This window comes from Ranitomeya imitator, chromosome 3 (genome assembly GCF_032444005.1).
Source record: "Ranitomeya imitator isolate aRanImi1 chromosome 3, aRanImi1.pri, whole genome shotgun sequence".
Taxonomy (NCBI): Eukaryota; Metazoa; Chordata; class Amphibia; order Anura; family Dendrobatidae; genus Ranitomeya; species Ranitomeya imitator.
In genome coordinates this window covers 613,000,110-613,021,189 of record NC_091284.1, presented here as the reverse complement: position 1 = coordinate 613,021,189, position 21,080 = coordinate 613,000,110, and the positions used below count along the sequence as shown (strand labels likewise).

At 43.0% G+C, this 21,080-nt stretch overlaps 1 protein-coding gene across 2 annotated transcripts in view; it reads right to left on the bottom strand.

Annotated features, from left to right (window-relative positions):
* Nucleotides 1–4,693: 4,693 nt before the first annotated feature.
* Nucleotides 4,694–21,080, bottom strand: part of TBC1D4 (TBC1 domain family member 4) — a 241,368-nt gene continuing 224,981 nt past the window's right edge. The window contains exon 19 of one of the 2 annotated variants that reach the window (XM_069758130.1): nt 4,694–5,103. In XM_069758130.1, coding sequence (XP_069614231.1) covers nt 4,870–5,103 — 234 coding nt within the window. In that variant the 3' untranslated portion in view covers nt 4,694–4,869. The remainder of the gene's footprint in view (nt 5,104–21,080) is intronic. The other variant, XM_069758129.1, reaches the window with a different exon arrangement.

Below are 21,080 nucleotides of genomic sequence, written 5' to 3'. Positions count from 1 at the left end.
AGCTAAGCCCACCGGCATCAGGGGCTTATCTACAGCATTCTGTAATGCTGTAGATAAGCCCCCGATGTATCCTTAAAGATAAGAAAAATAGGTTATATTATACTCATCCAGGGGCGTTCCTACTGCGGTCCGGTCCGATGGGCGTCACGGTCCGGGGGCCTCCCATCTTCTTACGATAACGTCATCGTTTTGTCTTCATGCTGCGGCTCTGGCGCAAGCGTACTTTGTTTGCCCTGTTGAGAGCAGAGCAAAGTACTGCATTGCGCAAGCGCTGGGAAAGGTCAGAGAGGCCCGGCGCCTGCACACTGCAGTACTTTGCTCTGCCCTCAACAGGGCAGACAAAGTACGCCTGCGCCGGACCCGCAGCGTGACGACAAGAACAGGACCTCATCATAAGAAGATGGGAGGCCCCAGACCGGACCGCGACGCCCACAGCAGCGGGACCACCCCTGGGTGAGTATAATCTAACCTCTTTTTCTCATCTTTCAGGATACATCGGGGGCTTATCTACAGCATTCCAGAATGCTGTAGATAAGCCCCTGATGCTGGTGGGCTTAGCTCATCGTCGATTTTGGGGGTGACAGGTTCCCTTTAATGCTAAGTTATATGAGTCAATCCTACAAGACAAGTTACTTCGTACATTCGAGTACTATGGGTATGAAAAGTACCACACAGTGTTCCAGTAGGACAACGACCCAAAGCATACATCAAGATTGGTGAAGAAATGGTTCAATAACAATGAAGTAGAGGTGCTGCAGTGGCCCCCGCAGTCGCCAGACCTCAACCCAAGTGAATACTTGTGGGTACAGTTGACAAAGCTGAATAATACCCAAGTGAGTCGACCAGTATGCACCAACTTTGGGAATGTGAGACCAGGGATCAGATTTCGGTCGAGACATGCTTGAATCTGATTGAGAGCATGCCCAGAAAGATTCAGGCAGTTTTGAAAGCCAAATGTGCACACGTTCAGGTTTTTTTGCGTTTTTTTTTGCGGTAAAAACGCTATAAAAATTCATTAAAAACGCATACATTATGCATCCTATCATGATGCATCCTATCATTTAGAATGCACTCTGCATGTTTTGTGCACATGATGCGTTTTTTTCCGTGAAAAAAACGCATCGCGGTAAAAAAAAAAGCAGCATGTTCATTAATTTTGCGGATTTTCTGCGTTTTTCCCGCTATTCTATGCATTTGTGAAAAAACGCACCAAAAATGCGTCAAAACGCGAAAAAAACGCATGTGGATTTCTGGCAGAAATGTCCAGTTTTTGTCAGGAAAATTTCTGCAAGAAATCCTGACGTGTGCACATACCCTAACAATGCAGTGACATGACAAGAATCTGCAAAACTAATCATATGCAAAATAGTTGCAAGTCCCACCACCAGAAGCAAAACAGTAACAATGTGGAGACATGACTAGAATCTGCATAATTAATCATATGCTAAGCAATTGCAAGTCAAATTTCTGTATGAGATAGCCAAGATGATGGATTATAAATTGATGGTAGTCTCACGTTTGAAGCAGTAGTGGATGGTGAGCTATGGAGCCTGAAAGTCAAAAGTTCAAAACATTGTTCCCATTTTGTTTGTCAGGGTAAATGCCTATACCTATTCATTTAGACAGGAACACCTCCATATATAATCCAGTATCAAAAATAGTTTTTATTATTAAATTGGCAAAAAACTCAAGACTGCACATAAGTACACACACAAAACAACAACACAAAAACCATTAAAAACACTTAAAAAATGCAAACATGCAAGAAAACATGCCTATATATATATATATGTCATATCCTAGAATGAGGAAAATGACAGCCCACAAAACATGTGCTTCCCACAATAATGTTATCACAAGAATCTGACTGCACAAGCGAAGATAATGCAAGGATAAATCACCACTCCATGAAATGGGTGTAAAGATGTTAATATTGCAATACCATACATCCCTATAATAAGGCACATAATATGCGTGCAGGATACTTCAATAATATAGAAACTTTAGTCATATGGCAAAAAGAAAAAATGTAACTGATGAAAAAAGGCGTACAACAAAAATGGTGATGAATGAGACAGTAAAAAAAATAGAAAAGCATAAGAGATGTTAATATATGAAGTGTCTCAGTAAAGGGCTGTCATTTTCCTCATTCTAGGATATGACATATATACAGTTAGGTCCATATATATTTGGACAGAGACAACATTTTTCTAATTTTGGTTATAGACATTACCACAATGAATTTTAAACAAAACAATTCAGATACAGCTGAAGTTCAGACTTTCAGCTTTCATTTGAGGGTATCCACATTAAAATTGGATGAAGGGTTTAAGAGTTTCAGCTCCTTAACATGTGCCACCCTGTTTTTAAAGGGACCAAAAGTAATTGGACAATTGACTCCAGGGCTATTTCATGGACAGGTGTGGGCAATCCCTTTGTTATGTCATTCTCAATTAAGCAGATAAAAGGCCTGGAGTTGATTTGAGGTGTGGTGCTTGCATTTGGAAGGTTTTGCTGTGAAGTAAACATGCGGTTAAAGGAGCTCTCCATGCAGGTGAAACAAGCCATCCTTAAGCTGCGAAAACAGAAAAAACCCATCCGAGAAATTGCTACAATATTAGGAGTGGCAAAATCTACAGTTTGGTACATCCTGAGAAAGAAAGAAAGCACTGGTGAACTCATCAATGCAAAAAGACCTGGGCACTCACGGAAGACAACAGCGGTGGATGATCGCAGAATAATCTCCATGGTGAAGAGAAACCCCTTCACAACAGCCAACCAAGTGAACAACACTCTCCAGGAGGTCGGCGTATCAATATCCAAATCTACCATAAAGAGAAGACTGCACAAAAGTAAATACAGAGGGTTCACTGCACGGTGCAAGCCACTCATAAGCATCAAGAATAAAAAGGCTCGACTGGACTTTGCTAAAAACCATCTAAAAAAGCCAGCACAGTTCTGGAAGAACATTCTTTGGACAGATGAAACCAAGAACAACCTCTACCAGAATGATGGAAAGAGAAAAGTATGGCGAAGGCGTGGTACAGCTCATGATCCAAAGCATACCACCTCATCTGTAAAACACGGCGGAGGCAGTGTGATGGCTTGGGCATGCATGGCTGCCAGTGGCACTGGGTCACTAGTGTTTATTGATGATGTGACACAGGACAGAAGCAGCCGAATGAATTCTGAGGTATTCAGAGCCATACTGTGTGCTCAGATCCAGCCAAATGCAGCCAAACTGATTGGTCGTCATTTCATACTACAGATGGACAATGACCCAAAACATAAAGCCAAAGCAACCCAGGAGTTTATTAAAGCAAAGAAGTGGAATATTCTTGAATGGCCAAGTCAGACACCTGATCTCAACCCAATTGAGCATGCATTTCACTTGTTAAAGACTAAACTTCAGACAGAAAGGCCCACAAACAAACAGCAACTGAAAACCACCGCAGTGGAGGCCTGGCAGAGCATCAAAAAGGAGCAAACACTGTGTCTGGTGATGTCCATGAGTTCAAGACTTCAGGCAGTCATTGCCAACAAAGGGTTTTCAACCAAGTACTAGAAATGAACATTTTATTTAAAATTATTTAATCTGTCCAATTACTTTTGGTCCCTTTAAAAACAGGGTGGCACATGTTAAGGAGCTGAAACTCCTAAACCCTTCATCCAATTTTAATGTGGATACCCTCAAATGAAAGCTGAAAGTCTGAACTTCAACTGCATCTGAATTGTTTTGCTTAAAATTCATTGTGGTAATGTCTACAACAAAAATTAGAAAAATGTTGTCTCTGTCCAAATATATATGGACCTAACTGTATATATAGGCATGTTTTCTTGCATGTTTGCATTTTTTAAGTGTTTTTAATGGTTTTTGTGTTGTTGTTTTGTGTGTGTACTTATGTGCAGTCTTGAGTTTTTTGCCAATTTAATAATAAAAACTATTTTTGATACTGGATTATATATGGAGGTGTTCCTGTCTATGTGGGCATGATCTTTTTCTTGCTCTTTCTTCATGTTTAATCACAAGCCCACAGTGAACCTTCCAATCTTTGTTGTATTTTTGCGGTGCCCTCCATTTATATATTTATACCTATTCATTTGTGGCATCATTCAGAATTTTGGGCCTACTGCAGTAATAGAATATGGTGTTCAAAGATGGATTTTTACTTAAGAGAACCAAAGTGCTCCAGAAGGATCAAAATAAGTAAAAATCGACAGTTACTATTATGTCTACTCATTCCTAGGAAGCTCTGCTCTGCTACAGAACTAATCCCCATGTGCACGCCCATCGTAGAAGTGCGCCCGCAGGCCATCATAGCACATCATGTAGTGATTGCTTCATAAAAACTGTACACAAATGTAACAAATGTCAGTAGACTGAAAGACAGGCACAAAAATAATCAAAGTTCTAATAGACACTTCACTTCGGAAGTGTAACATATGATACTCTTTGGGAAACATTCATTTTTAAGTATTACAATCTTGATTTCTACACTGACGCTGCCGACAAGTGATATCCCGTGGCTTCTGGCCGATTTGTGATTTCCCGTACTAGCTTGTAAATGAAAAGCAAATCAAAAACTTTCCCTTTTTTCAAATTCTGTCTATAATGACAAGATTTTTGCATATGGAAATCAAGGAGGCATTTTCTTTAATATCTCAGATTGCGTTTAGCTTTTCCTTCTTTTTTAATGGTTCATACAGGCTCCTCCAGTCAACGTGGATCTGCGCCTAGAAAAAGCCTCCCTACCCTCAGAGTCCATGAAGCATGCACGATGGTGTGCGGACCTCCTCCAGAGCATGCATCATTTTTGGTTTTGAGAAAACAAGGTATGCCGTATGCCGGAGCAGCCCCAGCTTTGTCTTTTATTGCTTACTTCCTGCCTTTGTTTTGTTGTTTGGGCTACAGCTAACATCCTTTAGCAGAAGTTCACAGTCACTCAGTACATGAGCCGGCACGTATTTCCCCATTTGCTCCACTATCTTTTGATAAGTTGATTTTTCTTGTTCCAAAGATCGGATAACATTTCTTGTTTTGTTTTCTCTCGATATAATTTTTTCAATATTGGCTTCCAGACTCTGAATCTTGGTGTGAGCTACCTATTATTAACGGGAAGAAAGACATTAGTAAAGCAATGCAATGCACTGTATGCTAGCAAACATCTATATATACAATTGTCTAAGGGGTACTTCCGTCTGTCTTTCTGTCTGTCGGCAAACTCCGTCACGGAAATCCCACGTCGCTGATGCCAGCTGCCTGTCAATCAGCGACGGCACAGTTCGATTAGTCCCTCCCTACTCCCTGCAGTCAGTGCCCGGCGCCCGCATACTCCCCTCCAGTCACCGCTCACACAGGATTAATGCCAGCGGTAACGGACCGCACTCCGTAACCGCTGCTATTAATCCTGTGTGACCAAGTTTTTACTATTGATGCTGCCTATGCAGCATCAATAGTAAAAAGAGCTCGTTAAAAATAATTAAAAAAAAACAAAAAACCTGCTATTCTCATCTTCCGTAGTCAGACGATGCGCTCGCGCCTGCCGCCAGCTTCCGTTCCCAGAGATGCATTACGAAATTACCCAGAAGACTTAGCGGTCTCGCGAGACCACTAAGTCATCTGGGTAAGTTCGCAATGCATCCTGGGAATGAAAGATGGCGCCAGCCGCCCTCGCATTGCCAGAGCTTCGCTAGATTCCGCAGGCGGGTGAGTATATAACTATTTTTTATTTTAACCCCTTCCCGACCCATGACGCCACGTAGGCGTCATGAAAGTCGGTGCCATTCCGACCCATGACGCCTATGTGGCGTCATGGAAAGATCGCGTCCCTGCAGGCCGGGTGAAAGGGTTAACTCCCATTTCACCCGATCTGCAGGGACAGGGGGAGTGGTAGTTTAGCCCAGGGGGGGTGGCTTCACCCCCTCGTGGCTACGATCGCTCTGATTGGCTGTTGAAAGTGAAACTGCCAATCAGAGCGATTTGTAATATTTCACCCATTATAACAGGTGAAATATTACAATCCAGCCATGGCCGATGCTGCAATATCATCGGCCATGGCTGGAAATACTAGTGTGCCCCCACCCCACCGATCGCCCCCCCAGCCCCCCGATCTGGCCGGTACACTGCTCCGGCTCCCCTCCGTCCAGTGCTCCTCTCCCCCCCGTGCTCTTGTCCGCTCCCCCCGTGCTCCAATCACCCCCCCTGCACTCCGATCCACCCCCCCGTGCTCCGTTCCAGCCCCCCCGTGCTCCGTTCCAGCCCCCCCGTGCTCCGGTCCACGCCTGCCGCGCTCCGATCCTCCCCCCCCCCCGTGCTCCGATCCCCCCCCCCCCCGTGGTCCCCCCCCCACCCGATCATACTTACCGATCCTGCCGGGGTCCCGTCCGTCTTCTCCCTGGGCGCCGCCATCTTCCAAAATGGCGGGCGCATGCGCAGTACGCCCGCCGAATCTGCCGGCCGGCAGATTCGTTCCAAAGTGCATTTTGATCACTGAGATAGATTATATCTCAGTGATCAAAATAAAAAAAATAATAAATGACCCCCCCCCCCCTTTGTCACCCCCATAGGTAGGGACAATAAAAAAATAAAGAAATTTTTTTTTTCCACTAATGTTAGAATAGGGTTAGGGTTAGGGGTAGGGTTAGGGGTAGGGTTAGGGGTAGGGTTAGGGGTAGGGTTAGGGGTAGGGTTAGGGCTAGGGTTAGGGTTTCGGTATGTGCACACGTATTCTGGTCCTCTGCGGATTTTTCCGCTGCGGATTTGATAAATCCGCAGTGCTAAACCGCTGCGGATTTATGGCGGATTTATGGCGGATTTACCGCGTTTTTTCTGCACATTTCACTGCGGTTTTACAATTGCGATTTTCTATTGGAGCAGTTGTAAAACCGCTGCGGAATCCGCACAAAGAAGTGACATGCTGCGGAATGTAAACCGCTGCGTTTCCGTGCAGTTTTTCCGCAGCATGTGTACAGCGATTTTTGTTTCCCATAGGTTTACATTGAACTGTAAGCTCATGGGAAACTGCTGCTTTTCCGCAGCATGTGCACATACCTTTAGAATTAGGCCATGTGCACACGGTGCGGATTTGGCTGCGGATTGGCCGCTGCGGATTCGCAGCAGTGTTCCATCAGGTGTACAGTACCATGTAAACATATGAAAAACCAAATCCGCTGTGCCCATGGTGCAGAAAATACCGCGCGGAAACGCTGCGTTGTATTTTCCGCAGCATGTCAATTCTTTGTGCGGATTCCGCAGCGTTTTACACCTGTTCCTCAATAGGAATCCGCAGGTGAAATCCGCACAAAAAACACTGGAAATCTGCGGAAAATCCGCAGGTAAAACGCAGTGCCTTTTACCCGCGGATTTTTCAAAAATGGTGCAGAAATATCTCACACGAATCCGCAACGTGGGCACATAGCCTTAGGGTTAGGGTTGTGGTTAGGGTTGTGATTAGGGTTATGGCTACAGTTGGGATTAGAGTTAGGGGTGTGGGGGGGTTAGTGTTGGAGGTAGAATTGAGGGGTTACCACTGTTTAGGCACATCAGGGGTCTCCAAACGCAACATGGCGCCACCATTGATTCCAGCCAATCTCGTATTCAAAAAGTCAAATGGTGCTCCCTCACTTCCGAGCCCTGACGTGTGCCCAAACAGTGGTTTACCCCCACATATGGGGTACCAGCATACTCAGGATAAACTGCGCAACAATTACTGGGGTCCAATTTCTCCTGTTACCCTTGTGAATCTAAAAAAATGCTTGCTAAAACAAAATTTTTGAGGAAAGAAAACGTATTTATTATTTTCACGGCTCTGCATTATAAACTTCTATGAAGCACTTGGGGGTTCAAAGTGCTCACCACACATCTAGATAAGTTCCATTGGGGGTCTAGTTTCCAAAATGGGGTCACTTGTGGGGGGTTTCTACTGTTAAGCCACATCAGGGGCTCTGCAAACGCAACGTGACGCCCACAGAGCATTCCATCAAAGTCTGCATTTCAAAACGTCACTACTTCACTTCCGAGCCCCGGCATGTGCCCAAACACTGATTTACCCCCACATATGGGGTATCAGCGTACTCAGGAGAAACTGGACAACAACTTTTGGGGTCAAATTTCTCCTGTTACCCTTGGGAAAATAAAAAATTGCAGGCTAAAAGATCATTTTTGAGAAAAAATTTTTTTTTATTTTCATGGCTCTGCGTTATAAACTTCTGTGAAGCACTTGGGGGTTCAAAGTCCTCACCACACATCTAGATTAGTTCCTTTAGGGGTCTAGTTTCCAAAATGGGGTCATTTCTGGGGGATCTCCAATGTTTAGGCACACAGGGGCTCTCCAAACGTGACATGGTGTCCGCTAATGATTGGAGCTAATTTTCCATTTAAAAAGCCAAATGGCGTGCCATCCCTTCCGAGCCCTGCCGTGCGCCCAAACAGTGGTTTACCCCCACATATGGGGTATCAGCCTACTCAGGACAAACTGGACAACAATATTTGGGGTCCAATTTCTCCTATTATCCTTGGCAAAATAGGAAATTCCAGGCTAAAAAATCATTTTTGAGGAAAGAAAAATTATTTTTTATTTTCATGGCTCTGCATTATAAACTTCTGTGAAGCACCTGGGGGTTTAAAGTGCTCACTAGGCATCTAAATAAGTTCCTTGGGGGGTCTAGTTTCCAAAATGGGGTCACTTGTGGGGGAGCGCCAATGTTTAGGCACACAGGAGCTATCCAAACGCGACATGGTGTCCGCTAACGATGGAAATAATTTTTCATTCAAAAAGTCAAATGGCGATCCTTCCCTTCCGAGCCTTACCATGTGCCCAAACAGTGGTTTACCCCCACATGTGAGGTATTGGTGTACTCAGGAGAAATTGCCCAACACATTTTAGGATCCATTTTATCCTGTTGCCCATGTGAAAATGAAAAAATTGAGGCTAAAAGAATTTTTTGTGAAAAAAAAGTACTTTTTCATTTTTACGGATCAATTTGTGAAGCACCTGGGGGTTCAAAGTGCTCACTATGCATCTAGATAAGTTCCTTGGGGCGTCTTGTTTCCAAAATGGGGTCACTTGTGGGGGAGCTCCAATTTTTAGGCACACGGGGGCTCTCCAAACGTGACATGGTGTCCGCTAAAGAGTGGAGCCAATTTTTCATTCAAAAAGTCAAATGGCGCTCCTTCCCTTCCAAGCCCTGCCGTGTGCCCAAACAGTGGTTTACGCCCACATATGAGGTATCAGCGTACTCAGGACAAATTGGACAACAACTTTCGTGGTTCAGTTTCTCCTTTTACCATTGGGAAAATAAAAAAATTGTTGCTAAAAGATAATTTTTGTGACTAAAAAGTTAAATGTTCATTTTTTCCTTCCATGTTGCTTCTGCTGCTGTGAAGCACCTGAAGGGTTAATAAACTTCTTGAATGTGGTTTTGAGTACCTTGAGGGGTGCAGTTTTTAGAATGGTGTCACTTTTGGGTGTTTTCAGCCATATAGACCCCTCAAACTGACTTCAAATGTGAGGTGGTCCCTAAAAAAAATGGTTTTGTAAATTTCGTTGTAAAAATGAGAAATCGCTGGTCAAATTTTAACCCTTATAACTTCCTAACAAAAAAAAATTTTGTTTCCAAAATTGTGCTGATGTAAAGTAAACATGTGGGAAATGTTATTTATTAACTATTTTGTGTCTCATATCTCTCTGGTTTAACAGAATAAAAATTCAAAATGTGAAAATTGCGAAATTTTCAAAATTTTCGCCAAATTTCCGTTTTTATCACAAATAAACGCATAATTTATTGACCTAAATTTACCACTAACATGAAGCCCAATATGTCACGAAAAAACAATCTCAGAACCGCTAGGATCCGTTGAAGCGTTCCTGAGTTATTACCTCATAAAGGGACACTGGTCAGAATTGCAAAAAACGGCAAGGTCTTTAAGGTCAAAATAGGCTGGGTCATGAAGGGGTTAATTATTTTTTTTAACAGGGATATGGTGCCCACACTGCTATATACTACATGGGCTGTCTTAGATACCGCGTGGCTACTATATACTACGTGGGCAGTGTTATATACTACGTGGGCAGTGTTATATACTACGTGGGCAGTGTTATATACTACGTGGGCAGTGTTATATACTACGTGGCTGTGCTATATATTACGTGGGCTGTGTTCTATACTGCGTGCTATATACTATGTGGCCACTGTTAGATACTATGTGGGCTGTGCTATATATTACGTGGGCTGTGTTATATATTACGTGGCCAGTGTTACATACTATGTGGCTGTGTTATATACTGCGTGGCTGCTATATACTGTGTGGGATGTGTAATATACTACGTGGGCAGTGTTATTTACTGCGTGGCCTATATTCACGCATCGGTAATTCTACAATATGTATATATGTATATAGCAGCCACATGGTATATACCACAGGCCACGTGGTACTCCTATATACTACGTGGCCTGTGCTATATACTATGTGGCTGCTGTATACATACATCTTCTAGAATACCCGATGCGTTAAAATCGGGCCACCATCTAGTTAATTATATAAAGACATGAAAAATTAGAAAATACGACATCAAATGCTTTTTAAAAATCTGCTTTAAAAGGCAAAAAAACGAGATTTAAAGTGAACCCTCCAGTATGTTTTTTTTTTTAATTTGTTTATTGACAACAAAGTAAGCTGTGTTACATACACATTTGCATCCAAGGTTATCAAATATAGTATGCAGTACATATAAACTGTGCATTATTAAACATATAATAAAATGCAATTTTCGTCTATAGCCAGCATTATCTTGTGATTATTATTATACTTGTTGGTCAATAGTAACATATGAATCATGTAGATAAATAAAACACATAAACCAGAACTCCTGAATTAAAACTATACCTACTCTAACCACTAATTCACCGCATTGCCTCATACCTGTCCCCCTGTGCAATATCCCAACCCATGACAGGTCTACAGAGTAAGATGGGAAGAATTCCATCTACATCTACCCCAAATTTTTTCAAATTTACCCGGACAGCCTCTATTTTGGTATAGCGTACGTTCATATGGAATTATCGAGTTAACCAGGTCAATCCAAGTTCTTATAGATGGGTTTGAGCTCCCCATCCACCCTCCAGTATGTTTTAGACCCCAAAATCACAGCCGACCTACTGTCAAGGATGGTAATAGGCTGATAGTGATGTCCTCCTACATTCCAGCCAATGTGTGCACTAAATGAGTATGACCTGCAAGGATCAGTGGTGGTGGTGGAGCTGCTCCTAAGTCATCTCACATGCCAGGCACATAATACAGGCTCCATCTGGCCACATCATGCACACAGTGAATCAAGGTGTACTGGCGTCAACTTCCTCTGCATACTTCATATACAATATCATGTAAACGTTTGAGCACCCCTGGTCAAAATTACTGTTACTGTGAACAGTTAAGCAAGTTGAAAATGAAATGATCTCTACAACGCCTAAAGTTAAAGATGACACACTTCCTTTGTATTTTAGGCAAATATATACTGTATATACTAGATGGTGGCCCGATTCTAACGCATCGGGTATTCTAGAATATGTATGTATGTACAGTATGTATATAGTAGCCACATAATATATAGCACAGGCCACGTAGTATATAGGAGTCATGTAGTATATAGCAGACAAATACTACGTGGCCTGTGCTATATACTATGTGGTTGCAATATACATACATACATATTGTAGAATACCCGATGCGTTAATACAGGCCATGGAGTATATAACAGTGGCCACGCAGTATATAAAACTGCCCAAACAGTATATAACACTGCCCACATAGTAGATAACACTGGCCACGTAATATATAACACAGCCCACGCAGTATATAACACTGGCTACGTAATATATAGCACAGCCCACGCAGTATATAACACAGCCCTACACTGGCCAGGTAGTATATAGCAGCCACACAGTATATAACACAGCCCATGTAGTATTTAGCAGAGTGGGCACCATATCCCTGTTAAAAAAAAGTAATTAAAATAAAAAATAGTTATATACTCACCCGCCGGGATCCAGCGAAGCTGTGCCGATGCGCGCGCGGCTGTCGCCATCTTTCGTTCCCAGGATGCATAGGCAGCATCAATAGTAAAAAGTTGGGGACACACAGGGTTAATAGCAGCGTTAACAGAGTGCGTTACCTGCGGCATAACGCGGTCCGTTAATGGTGGCATTAACCCTGTGTGAGCGCTGACTGGAGGGGAGTATGCGGGCGCCGGGCACAGACTGCAGGGGGAGTAGGGAGGGACTAATTGTCGGCCGGACTGTGCCCGTCGCTAATTGGTCGCGGCAGCCAGGACAGGCAGCTGGCGAGACCAATCAGCGACGCGGGATTTCCGTGACGGAAGTTGCCGACAGACAGACAGAAGGACAGACAGAAAGACGGAAGTACCCCTTAAACATTTATATAGTAGATATTTATATATTTTTTCATATTTTACATTTTAAATATTACAAAAACGAAAATGAGCTGATGCAAAAAAAAAACAAAACCTGCATGGTTAGCACCCAGTAGCAGCCCCTTTTGCAAGTATCATAGCTTGGAAACGCTTTTTGTAGCCAGACAAGAGTCTTTCAGTTCTTGTTTGAGGGATTTTCATCCCTTCTTACTAGGAAAATTCTTCCAGTTCTGTGAGATTACGGGGTCGTTTTGCATGCACTGCTATTTTGAGGATTAGCCACAGATTTGCAATCATGTTCAGATCAGGGCACTGTGAGGACCATTGTAAAACCTTCAGCTTGCGCCTTTAGAGGTAGTCTATTGTGGATTTTGACATGTGTTTAGGATCACTATCCATTTCTAGTTTGAAAACAAAATTCGGGTTGGGTACCAGAACAAACTTCCACGGGTCCACTCCCCCCTATATATGATATGAAAAGGATTAAAGGCACCCTTCCCTAATACGTGGCAACAATGGCTTCCAAATGATTTTGTAGCCATTTGTGAACTTCCTGCACACGTCTATTGGTAGTTTCTTCCCTCTTCCACTGCAATTATTTTAGGCTCTTGAATGTTTGCAGGTCCCTTTTCACATTAGCAGACATCAGCTTTATCCGAATATTTTCAATTGAACTCAGATAAGGCCTCACTGCTGTCCAGTTTCAACCTGTACATCAACTAGCTTTAAAGGGAATCTGTCAGCAGATTTTTCTGTAATCCGAGTGATGCATGATGTAAGGGCAGAGACCCTGATTCCCGCAATGTGTCACTTACTGGACTGTTTGGTGCAGTTTTGATTCAATCCCTGTTTTCTCTGTTGTAGATGCAGCAATGGTGATAATCATCAGCTGTGTATGATCCCACCACATACCAGATTGGCAGCTTCCTCTGTACACTGTCAGCTGGCAATCAGTGGTGGGAATGTGGCTACAAAGATTAGCCTGACTGGCCTGCAGGACAGACCTACTCAGGCAGTGATAATCTCCGGCTGACAAACAGATTGTTTTGAAACTATAGTGAGCTGCTGAGCAAGTGACTTATTCTTGGAATTAGGGTCTGCATTATGCTGCTCTCAGATTAAATACCGTATATACTCGAGTATAAGCCGAGATTTTCAGCCCACTTTTTTGGGCTGAAAGCCCCCCTATTGGCTTATAGTCGAGTCATATCCAGGGGTCGGCAGGGGAGGGGGAGCGGGGGCTGTCTAATTATACTTACCTGCTCCTGGCCCGGTCCCTGCAGGTCCCTGGCTTCCCAGCACCGGCAGCTTCCTCCTGTACTGAGCGGTCACATAGTACCGCTCATTACAGTAATGAATATGCGGCTCCACCTCCCACAGAAGTGGAGCCGCATATTCATTACTGTAATGAGTGGTAACGGTGACCGCTCACTACAGGAAGAAGCTGCAGCGCCGGGAAGCAGGGACTGCACAGCGCCAGGAGCAGGTAAGTATAACGGGGAGGGGAGCGCTGCGCGATACTCACCTGCTCCTCGCTTCGGCACTGCTCCATCTTCAGCAGTGGCGCTCAGGTCAGAGGGCGCAGTGACGTAGTTAGTGCACGCCCTCAGCCTGAACACCAGTGCTGAAGATGGCGTGGCGCCGGAACGATCAGCACATGAATATTGAAAGTGCCGGGGGCCTGAGCGACGGAGAGGTGAGTATGGGATTTATTTTTTTTATCACAGCAAATGGGGCAAGTGTCTGTATGGAGCATCTATGGGGCCATAACGTTTGTGCAGCACTATATGGGGCCATAACGTTTGTGCAGAACTATATGGGGCCATAACGTTTGTACAGCACTATATGGGGCCATAATGTTTGTGCAGCACTATATGGGGCCATAATGTTTGTGCAGCACTATAAGGGGCCATAACGTTTGTGCAGCACTATAAGGGGCCATAACGTTTGTGCAGCATTATATGGGGCCATAACGTTTGTGCAGCACTATATGGGGCCATAACGTTTGTGCAGCATTATATGTGGCCATAATGTTTGTGCAGCACTATATGGGGCGATAATGTTTCTGCAGCACTATATGGGGCAAATATCTTTATGGAGCATCTTATTGGGCCATAATCAGCATTTGCGCAGCATTATATTGGGCAAATATGTCTATGGAGCACCTTATGGGGCCATTATTAACTTTTATGCAGGATTATATGGGGCATATTTTAATATGGAGCATCTTATGGGGCCATAATGAACTTTATGGAGCATTATATGGGGCTCCTGATTCAATATGGATATTCAAAAACACTTAACCTACTGATGTCTCAATTAATTTTACTTTTATTGGTATCTATTTTTACTTTTGACGTTTACCGGTAGCTGCTGCATTTCCCACCCTAGGCTTATACTTGAGTCATTAAGTTTTCCCAGTTTTATGTGGCAAAATTGGGGGAGGGGTCAGCTTATACTCGGGTCGGCTTATACTCGAGTCGGCTTATACTCGAGTATATACGGTAATTAATAGTAAAAACTTGGCGATAGATTCTCTTCAATTTCATCATGCCGTTCTTTAAGCAGTGGGGTTCTCCTTGGCCTTCGTTTAGGTTTTTTTCAAACATATTATAGTTCAGTAGGTGGTTCCTTTGCAAGGGCGGAGAAACCTATGAAAGTTGATTCAAAATATGGCAATTTCTTCTTTCCATCAAGTCCTGGAAGATTCATTACTATTCTAAATGTTATCAGAAAGTTTTTTTATTTATTGGACTGTTGAAGGTGGGATTCCATAATCTTTGGAAATAATCTAGTACTCTTTAGACTGCTTGTGGTTGGTGGTAATAGCATTTCTGGTCTGTTCAGTTGGTTTGTCTTTGCCATTGCAAAGAAAGAACAGACAATAAAAATTACCTATTTAAGCAACAAAACCACCATTAGTCAACTAATTAAAGTCATGTAACCACTGACGTGTTTGGGACGGGTAATATTCTAATTACCCACTGATTTTTACCAACCCAAAGTGAACAAAAGGTGTAGTTCATCAATGCCTGAAATTGTTTTCAATGTTATATTTTTATTTTCTTCTAAGTTTTGCTATTTTTTAATTTTTGTTTCACTATATCAAACATCAGTTTCACTATACACGTGATTTTAGCCGATATTTTACTTGTAGCCAATATTGTGGACCACAACTGTATTATAGTTATAGGATACGGCTATGAAATAACAGGTACAGGTGCTTCTCACAAAATTAGAATATCATAAAAAAGTTAATTTATTTCAGTTCTTCAATACAAAAAGTGAAACACATATATTATATAGAGTCATTACAAACGGAGTGATTTATTTCAAGTGTTTATTTCTGTTAATGGTGATGATTATGGCTTACAGCCAATGAAAACCCAAAAATCGTTATCTAAGGCAGGCTTCACATTTGCGTTTTTTTTTTTGCGTTTTTGCGGTAAAAAACGCAAAAAAAAACGCATGCGTTTTTTCCCCTATATTTAACATTAAAAACGCATGCGTTTTTTTGCATGCGTTTTGATGCGTTTTTGCAATGCATGCGTTTTTTCTCTGCATGCGCTGTGTTGCAGAAATGCAACATGTAGTAATTTTTGCAGCGTTTTTTTTTTGCCACAAAAAAACGCATGCGTTTTTTCGCGGCAAAAAAACCTATTGATGTCTATGTAAATGCATGCGTTTTTAAGCACATGCGTTTGTTTGCGTTAAAAACGCATGTGTTTTTATTAAAAAAAAAAAACAGAAAACACACTGATATGCCACCCTCCACCATAAAGGTGATAAAGGGATCCTAACCCTAAAGGGATCCTAGCCCTATCCCTGACCCTATCCCTACCCCTAAAGGGATCCTAACCCTAACCCTACCCCTAACCCTAAAGGGATCCTAACCCTAACCCTAATCCCTTTAGGGTTAGAATCCCTTTAGGGTTAGGGGTAGGGTTAGGATCCCTTTAGGGTTATGATCCCTACCCCTAACCCTAACTATTTCTGTTTATAGTGGGTTTTTTACTTTATTTTGATGATTGGCAGCTGTCACACATTTCTCAGCATGCGTTTAAAAAACGCAAACGCATATAAAAACGCATGTAAACGAGTCAAAACGCCGCGTTTTTTCACCACATGCAAAAACGCATGCGTCAAAAAACGCAGCGTTTGCACGCGTTTACATGCGTTTTTTCACCATGCGTTTTTTTTTTTTAAACGCATGCGTGAAACCAGCCTAGGTAAATTAGAATAATTAACATAAAACACATGCAAAGGCTTCCTAAGTGTTTAAAAAGGTCCCTTAGTCTGTTTCAGTAGGCTCCACAATCATGGGGAAGACTCGTGACTTGACAGATGTCCAGAAGGCAGTCACTGGCACATTCCACAAGGGGGGTAAGCCACAAAAGGTCATTGCTAAAGAAGCTGGATGTTCACAGAGTGCTGTAACCAAGCATATTAATGAAACGTTAAGTGGAAGGAAAAGTGTGGTAGAAAAAGGTGCACAAGCAACCGGGATAACCGCAGCCTTGAAAGGATTTTTAAGAAAAGGCCATTCAGATATTAGGGGGAGATTCACAAGGAGTGGACTGCTGCTGGAGTCATTGCTTCAAGAGCAACCACACACAGATGTATCCAGGACATGGGCTACAAGTGTCACACTGTATCAAGCCACTCATGACCAATAGGCAACGCCAGAAGCGTCTTAACTGGGCCACGGAGAAAAAGAACTGGACTGTTGCTCAGTAGTTCAAGGTGTCATTTTCAGATGAAAGTAAATGTTGCCTTTCATTTGGAAATCAAGAGTGGAGAGTCACGCAATCCAAGCTGCTTGAGGTCTTGTGTGAAGATTCCACAATCAGTGATGGTTTGGGGAGCCATGTCTTCTGCTGGTGTAGGTCCACTATGTTTTATCAAGACCAAAGTCAGCGCATCCCTCTACCAGGAAATTTTAGAGCACTTAATTCTTCCCTCTGCCGACAAGCTTTTTGGGGATGGAAATTTCAGTCTCCAGCAGGACTTGGCACCTGTCCACCCTGCCAAAAGTACCAATATCTGGCTTAAAAACAACAGTATCACTGTGCTTGATTGGCCAGCAAACTCGCCTGACCTTAACCACATAGAGGATCTATGGGGTATTGTCAAGAGGAAGATGAGAAACGCCAGACCCAATAATGCAGATGAGCTGAAGGCTACAATTAAAATAACCTGGGCTTCCATAAAACCTCAGCAGTCCCCAAGGCTACTCGACTCCATGCCATGCCACATTGATAGAGTGATTGATGCAGAAGGAGCCCTGACCAAGTATTGAGTGCATTTACTGAATATACATTTCAGTAGGCCAACATTTCAATTTTAAAATCATTTTTCAAGCTGGTATAATAAAGTATTCTAATTTACTGAGATAATGACTTTTGGGTTTTCATTGGCTGTAAGCCATAATCACCAACATTAACAGAAATAAACACTTGAAATAGATCACTCTATGTAATGACTATTTACGCTAATATAAGAGTTTCACTTTTTGTATTGAACTGAAATAAATTAACTTTTTGACGATATTCTAATGTCGTGAGAAGCACCTATAACTACAGTATATTACAAAGTATAATATATTTATTGTGTATACACTGCGTGCAGAATTATTAAGCAAGTTGTATTTTAGAGGATTATTTTTATTATTGATCAACCACTATGTTCTCAATCAACCCAAAAGACTCAAATATCAAAGCTTAATATTTTTGGAAGCTGGAGAGGTTTTTTTTTTTTTAGATTTGGCTATCTTAGGCCATGTTCACACAGTGCGTTTTTTACTGCGGAACCGCAGCGGTATTGCCGCTGCGGTTCCGCAGCAGTTTTCCATGCAGGGTACATAACAATGTAACCCTATGGAAAACAGTCACTGCTGTGCACATGGTCCGTAATTTCGTTTAAAAAGCCGCGCAGAATAGCTGCGGCAAAAAAGAAGGAGCATGTCACTTCTTTTTCCTGAACCGCAGCGGTTCTGCACCCATAGACCTCCATTGTGAGGTCAAAATCGTAGTAAAACCCGCAGATCAAAAATATATCTGCGGGTTTTACTGCGATTTGATGTGCAGAACCGCTGCAGCAGGAAGTGCGGGGGAGCGGGCGGAAGTGCGTGGGCGGAGTGTGGCTGCCCCCCCCGTGCTCCGATCCCGCCCCCCCGTGCTCCGATGCCCCCCCCCCCCCCCCCGTGCTCCGATGCCCCCCCCCCCCAGTGCTCCGATGCCCCCCCCGTGCCCTAATCTCCCCCCCTTATACTTACCCGGCGTCCCGGTGTCTGTCCGGCCGTCTTCTCCCTGGGCGCCGCCATCTTGCAAAATGGCGGGCGCATGCGCAGTGCGCCCGCCGAATCTGCCGGCCGGCAGATTCGCTCCAAAGTGCATTTTGATCACTGAGATATAACCTATCTCAGTGATCAAAATAAAAAAATAGTAAATGACACCCCCCCCCACTTTGTCACCCCCATTGGTAGGGACAATAAAAAAAATTAAGAATTTTTTTTTTTTTTTTTTTCACTAAGGTTAGAATAGGGGTAGGGTTAGGGGTAGGGTTAGGGGTAGGGTTAGGGTTAGGGGTAGGGTTAGGGGTAGGGTTAGGGTATTTTCAGCCATTTTAGCCCTAAAAAGCTTCCTAGGAAACACACAGTCTCTGCATAGAAAACTGCATAAAAAAAGGATAAAAAACGCATCAAAAAACGCATCAAAAAACGCATCAAAAAAGGACAAAAAAAGGACCAAAAAAAGGACCTGCGTTTTCTGCCAAGAGCTGCAGTTTTTTATAAAAACTGTCCTGAAAAAAAAAGGATGGAAATCCTGAACGTGTGAACATACCCTTAGGAGGATATCTGTTTGTGCAGGCAACTATTACTGTGCAGAATTATTAGGCAACTTAATAAAAACAAAATATAATCCCATCTCACTTGTTTATTTTCACCAGGTAAACCAATATAACTGCACAAAATTTAGAAATAAACATTTCTGACATGCAAAAACAAAACCCAAAAAAATTAGTGACCAATATTGCCACCTTTCTTTATGATGACACTCAGCAGCCTTCCTTCTATAGATTCTGTCAGTTGCTTGATCTGTTTACGATCAACATTGTGTGCAGCAGCCACCACAGCCTCCCAGACACTGTTCCTAGAAGTGGACTGTTTTCCCTCCCTGTAGATCTCACCTTTTATGAGGGACCACAGGTTATCTATGGGGTTCAGATCAGGTGAACAAGGGGGCCATGTCATTATTTTTTCTTCTTTGAGACCTTTACTGGCCAGCCACGCTGTAGAGTAGTTGGAGGCATGTGATGAAGCATTGACCTGCATGAAAATCATGTTTTTCTTGAACGATACCGACTTCTTCCTGTACCACTGCTTGAAGAAGTTGTCTTCCAGAAACTGGCAGTAGGTCTGGGAGTTGAGCTTCACTCCATCCTCAACCCGAAAAGGTCCCACACGTTCATCTTTGATACCAGCCCATGCCAGTACCCCACCTCCACCTTGCTGGCGTCTGAGTCGGAGGGGAGCTCCCTGCCCTTTACTGATCCAGCCTCTGGCCCATCCATCTGGCCCATCAAGAGTTACTCTCACTTCAGCAGTCCATAAAACATTTGAAAATTCAGTCTTAAGATATTTCTTGGCCCAGTCTTGACGTTTCATCTTATGTTTCTTCTTCAAAGGTGGTCGTTTTTCAGCCTTCCTTACCTTGGCCATGTCCCTGAGTATCGCACACCTTGTGCTTTTTGTTACTCCAGTAACGTTGTAGCTCTGAAATATGGCAAAACTGTTGGCAAATGGCATCTTGCCAGCTTCACGCTTAATTTTCTTCAATTCATGGGCAGTTATTTTGCACCTTTTTGCCCAACACGCTTCTTGTGAACCTGATGGCTACTTGCCATGAAATGCTTGATTGTTCGGTGATCACGCTTCAAAAGTTTGGCAATTTCAATACTGCTGCATCCCTCTGCAAGACATCTCACAATTTTGGACTTTTCAGAGCCCGTCAAATCTCACTTTTGACCCATTTTGCCAAAGGAAAGAAAGTTGCCTAATAATTAAGCACACCTTATATAGGGTGTTGATGTCATTAGATAACACCCCTCCTCATTACAGAGATGCACATCACCTGATTTACTTAATTGGTAGTTGGCTCTCAAGCCTGAACAGCTTGGAGTAGGACAACATGTATAAAAAGTATCATGTGATCTAAAAAACAACTTGCCTAATAATTCTGCACGCAGTGTATGTTCATTGGGTTGTTTGATAATACCTCAATATTTCAGAAACCCTTTTAATCTAACAAAATAATTGAACTTTACCATCAATTTGTGACCATTTAGGGTATGTGCACACGATGCGGAAAACGCTGCGGATCCGCAGCAGTTTCCCATGAGTTTACATTACAATGTAAACCTATGGGAAACAAAAAAAGCTGTGCACATGCTGCGGAAAAAAACGCGCGGAAACGCAGCGGTTTACATTCCGCAGCATGTCACTTCTTTCTGCGGATTCCGCAGCGGTTTTACAGCTGCTCCTATAGAAAACCGCAGTTGTAAAACCGCAGTGAAATCCGCAGAAAAACCGCTGTAAGGGTATGTGCACACGTTCAGGATTGCATCAGGATTTGGTCAGGATTTTTCATCAGT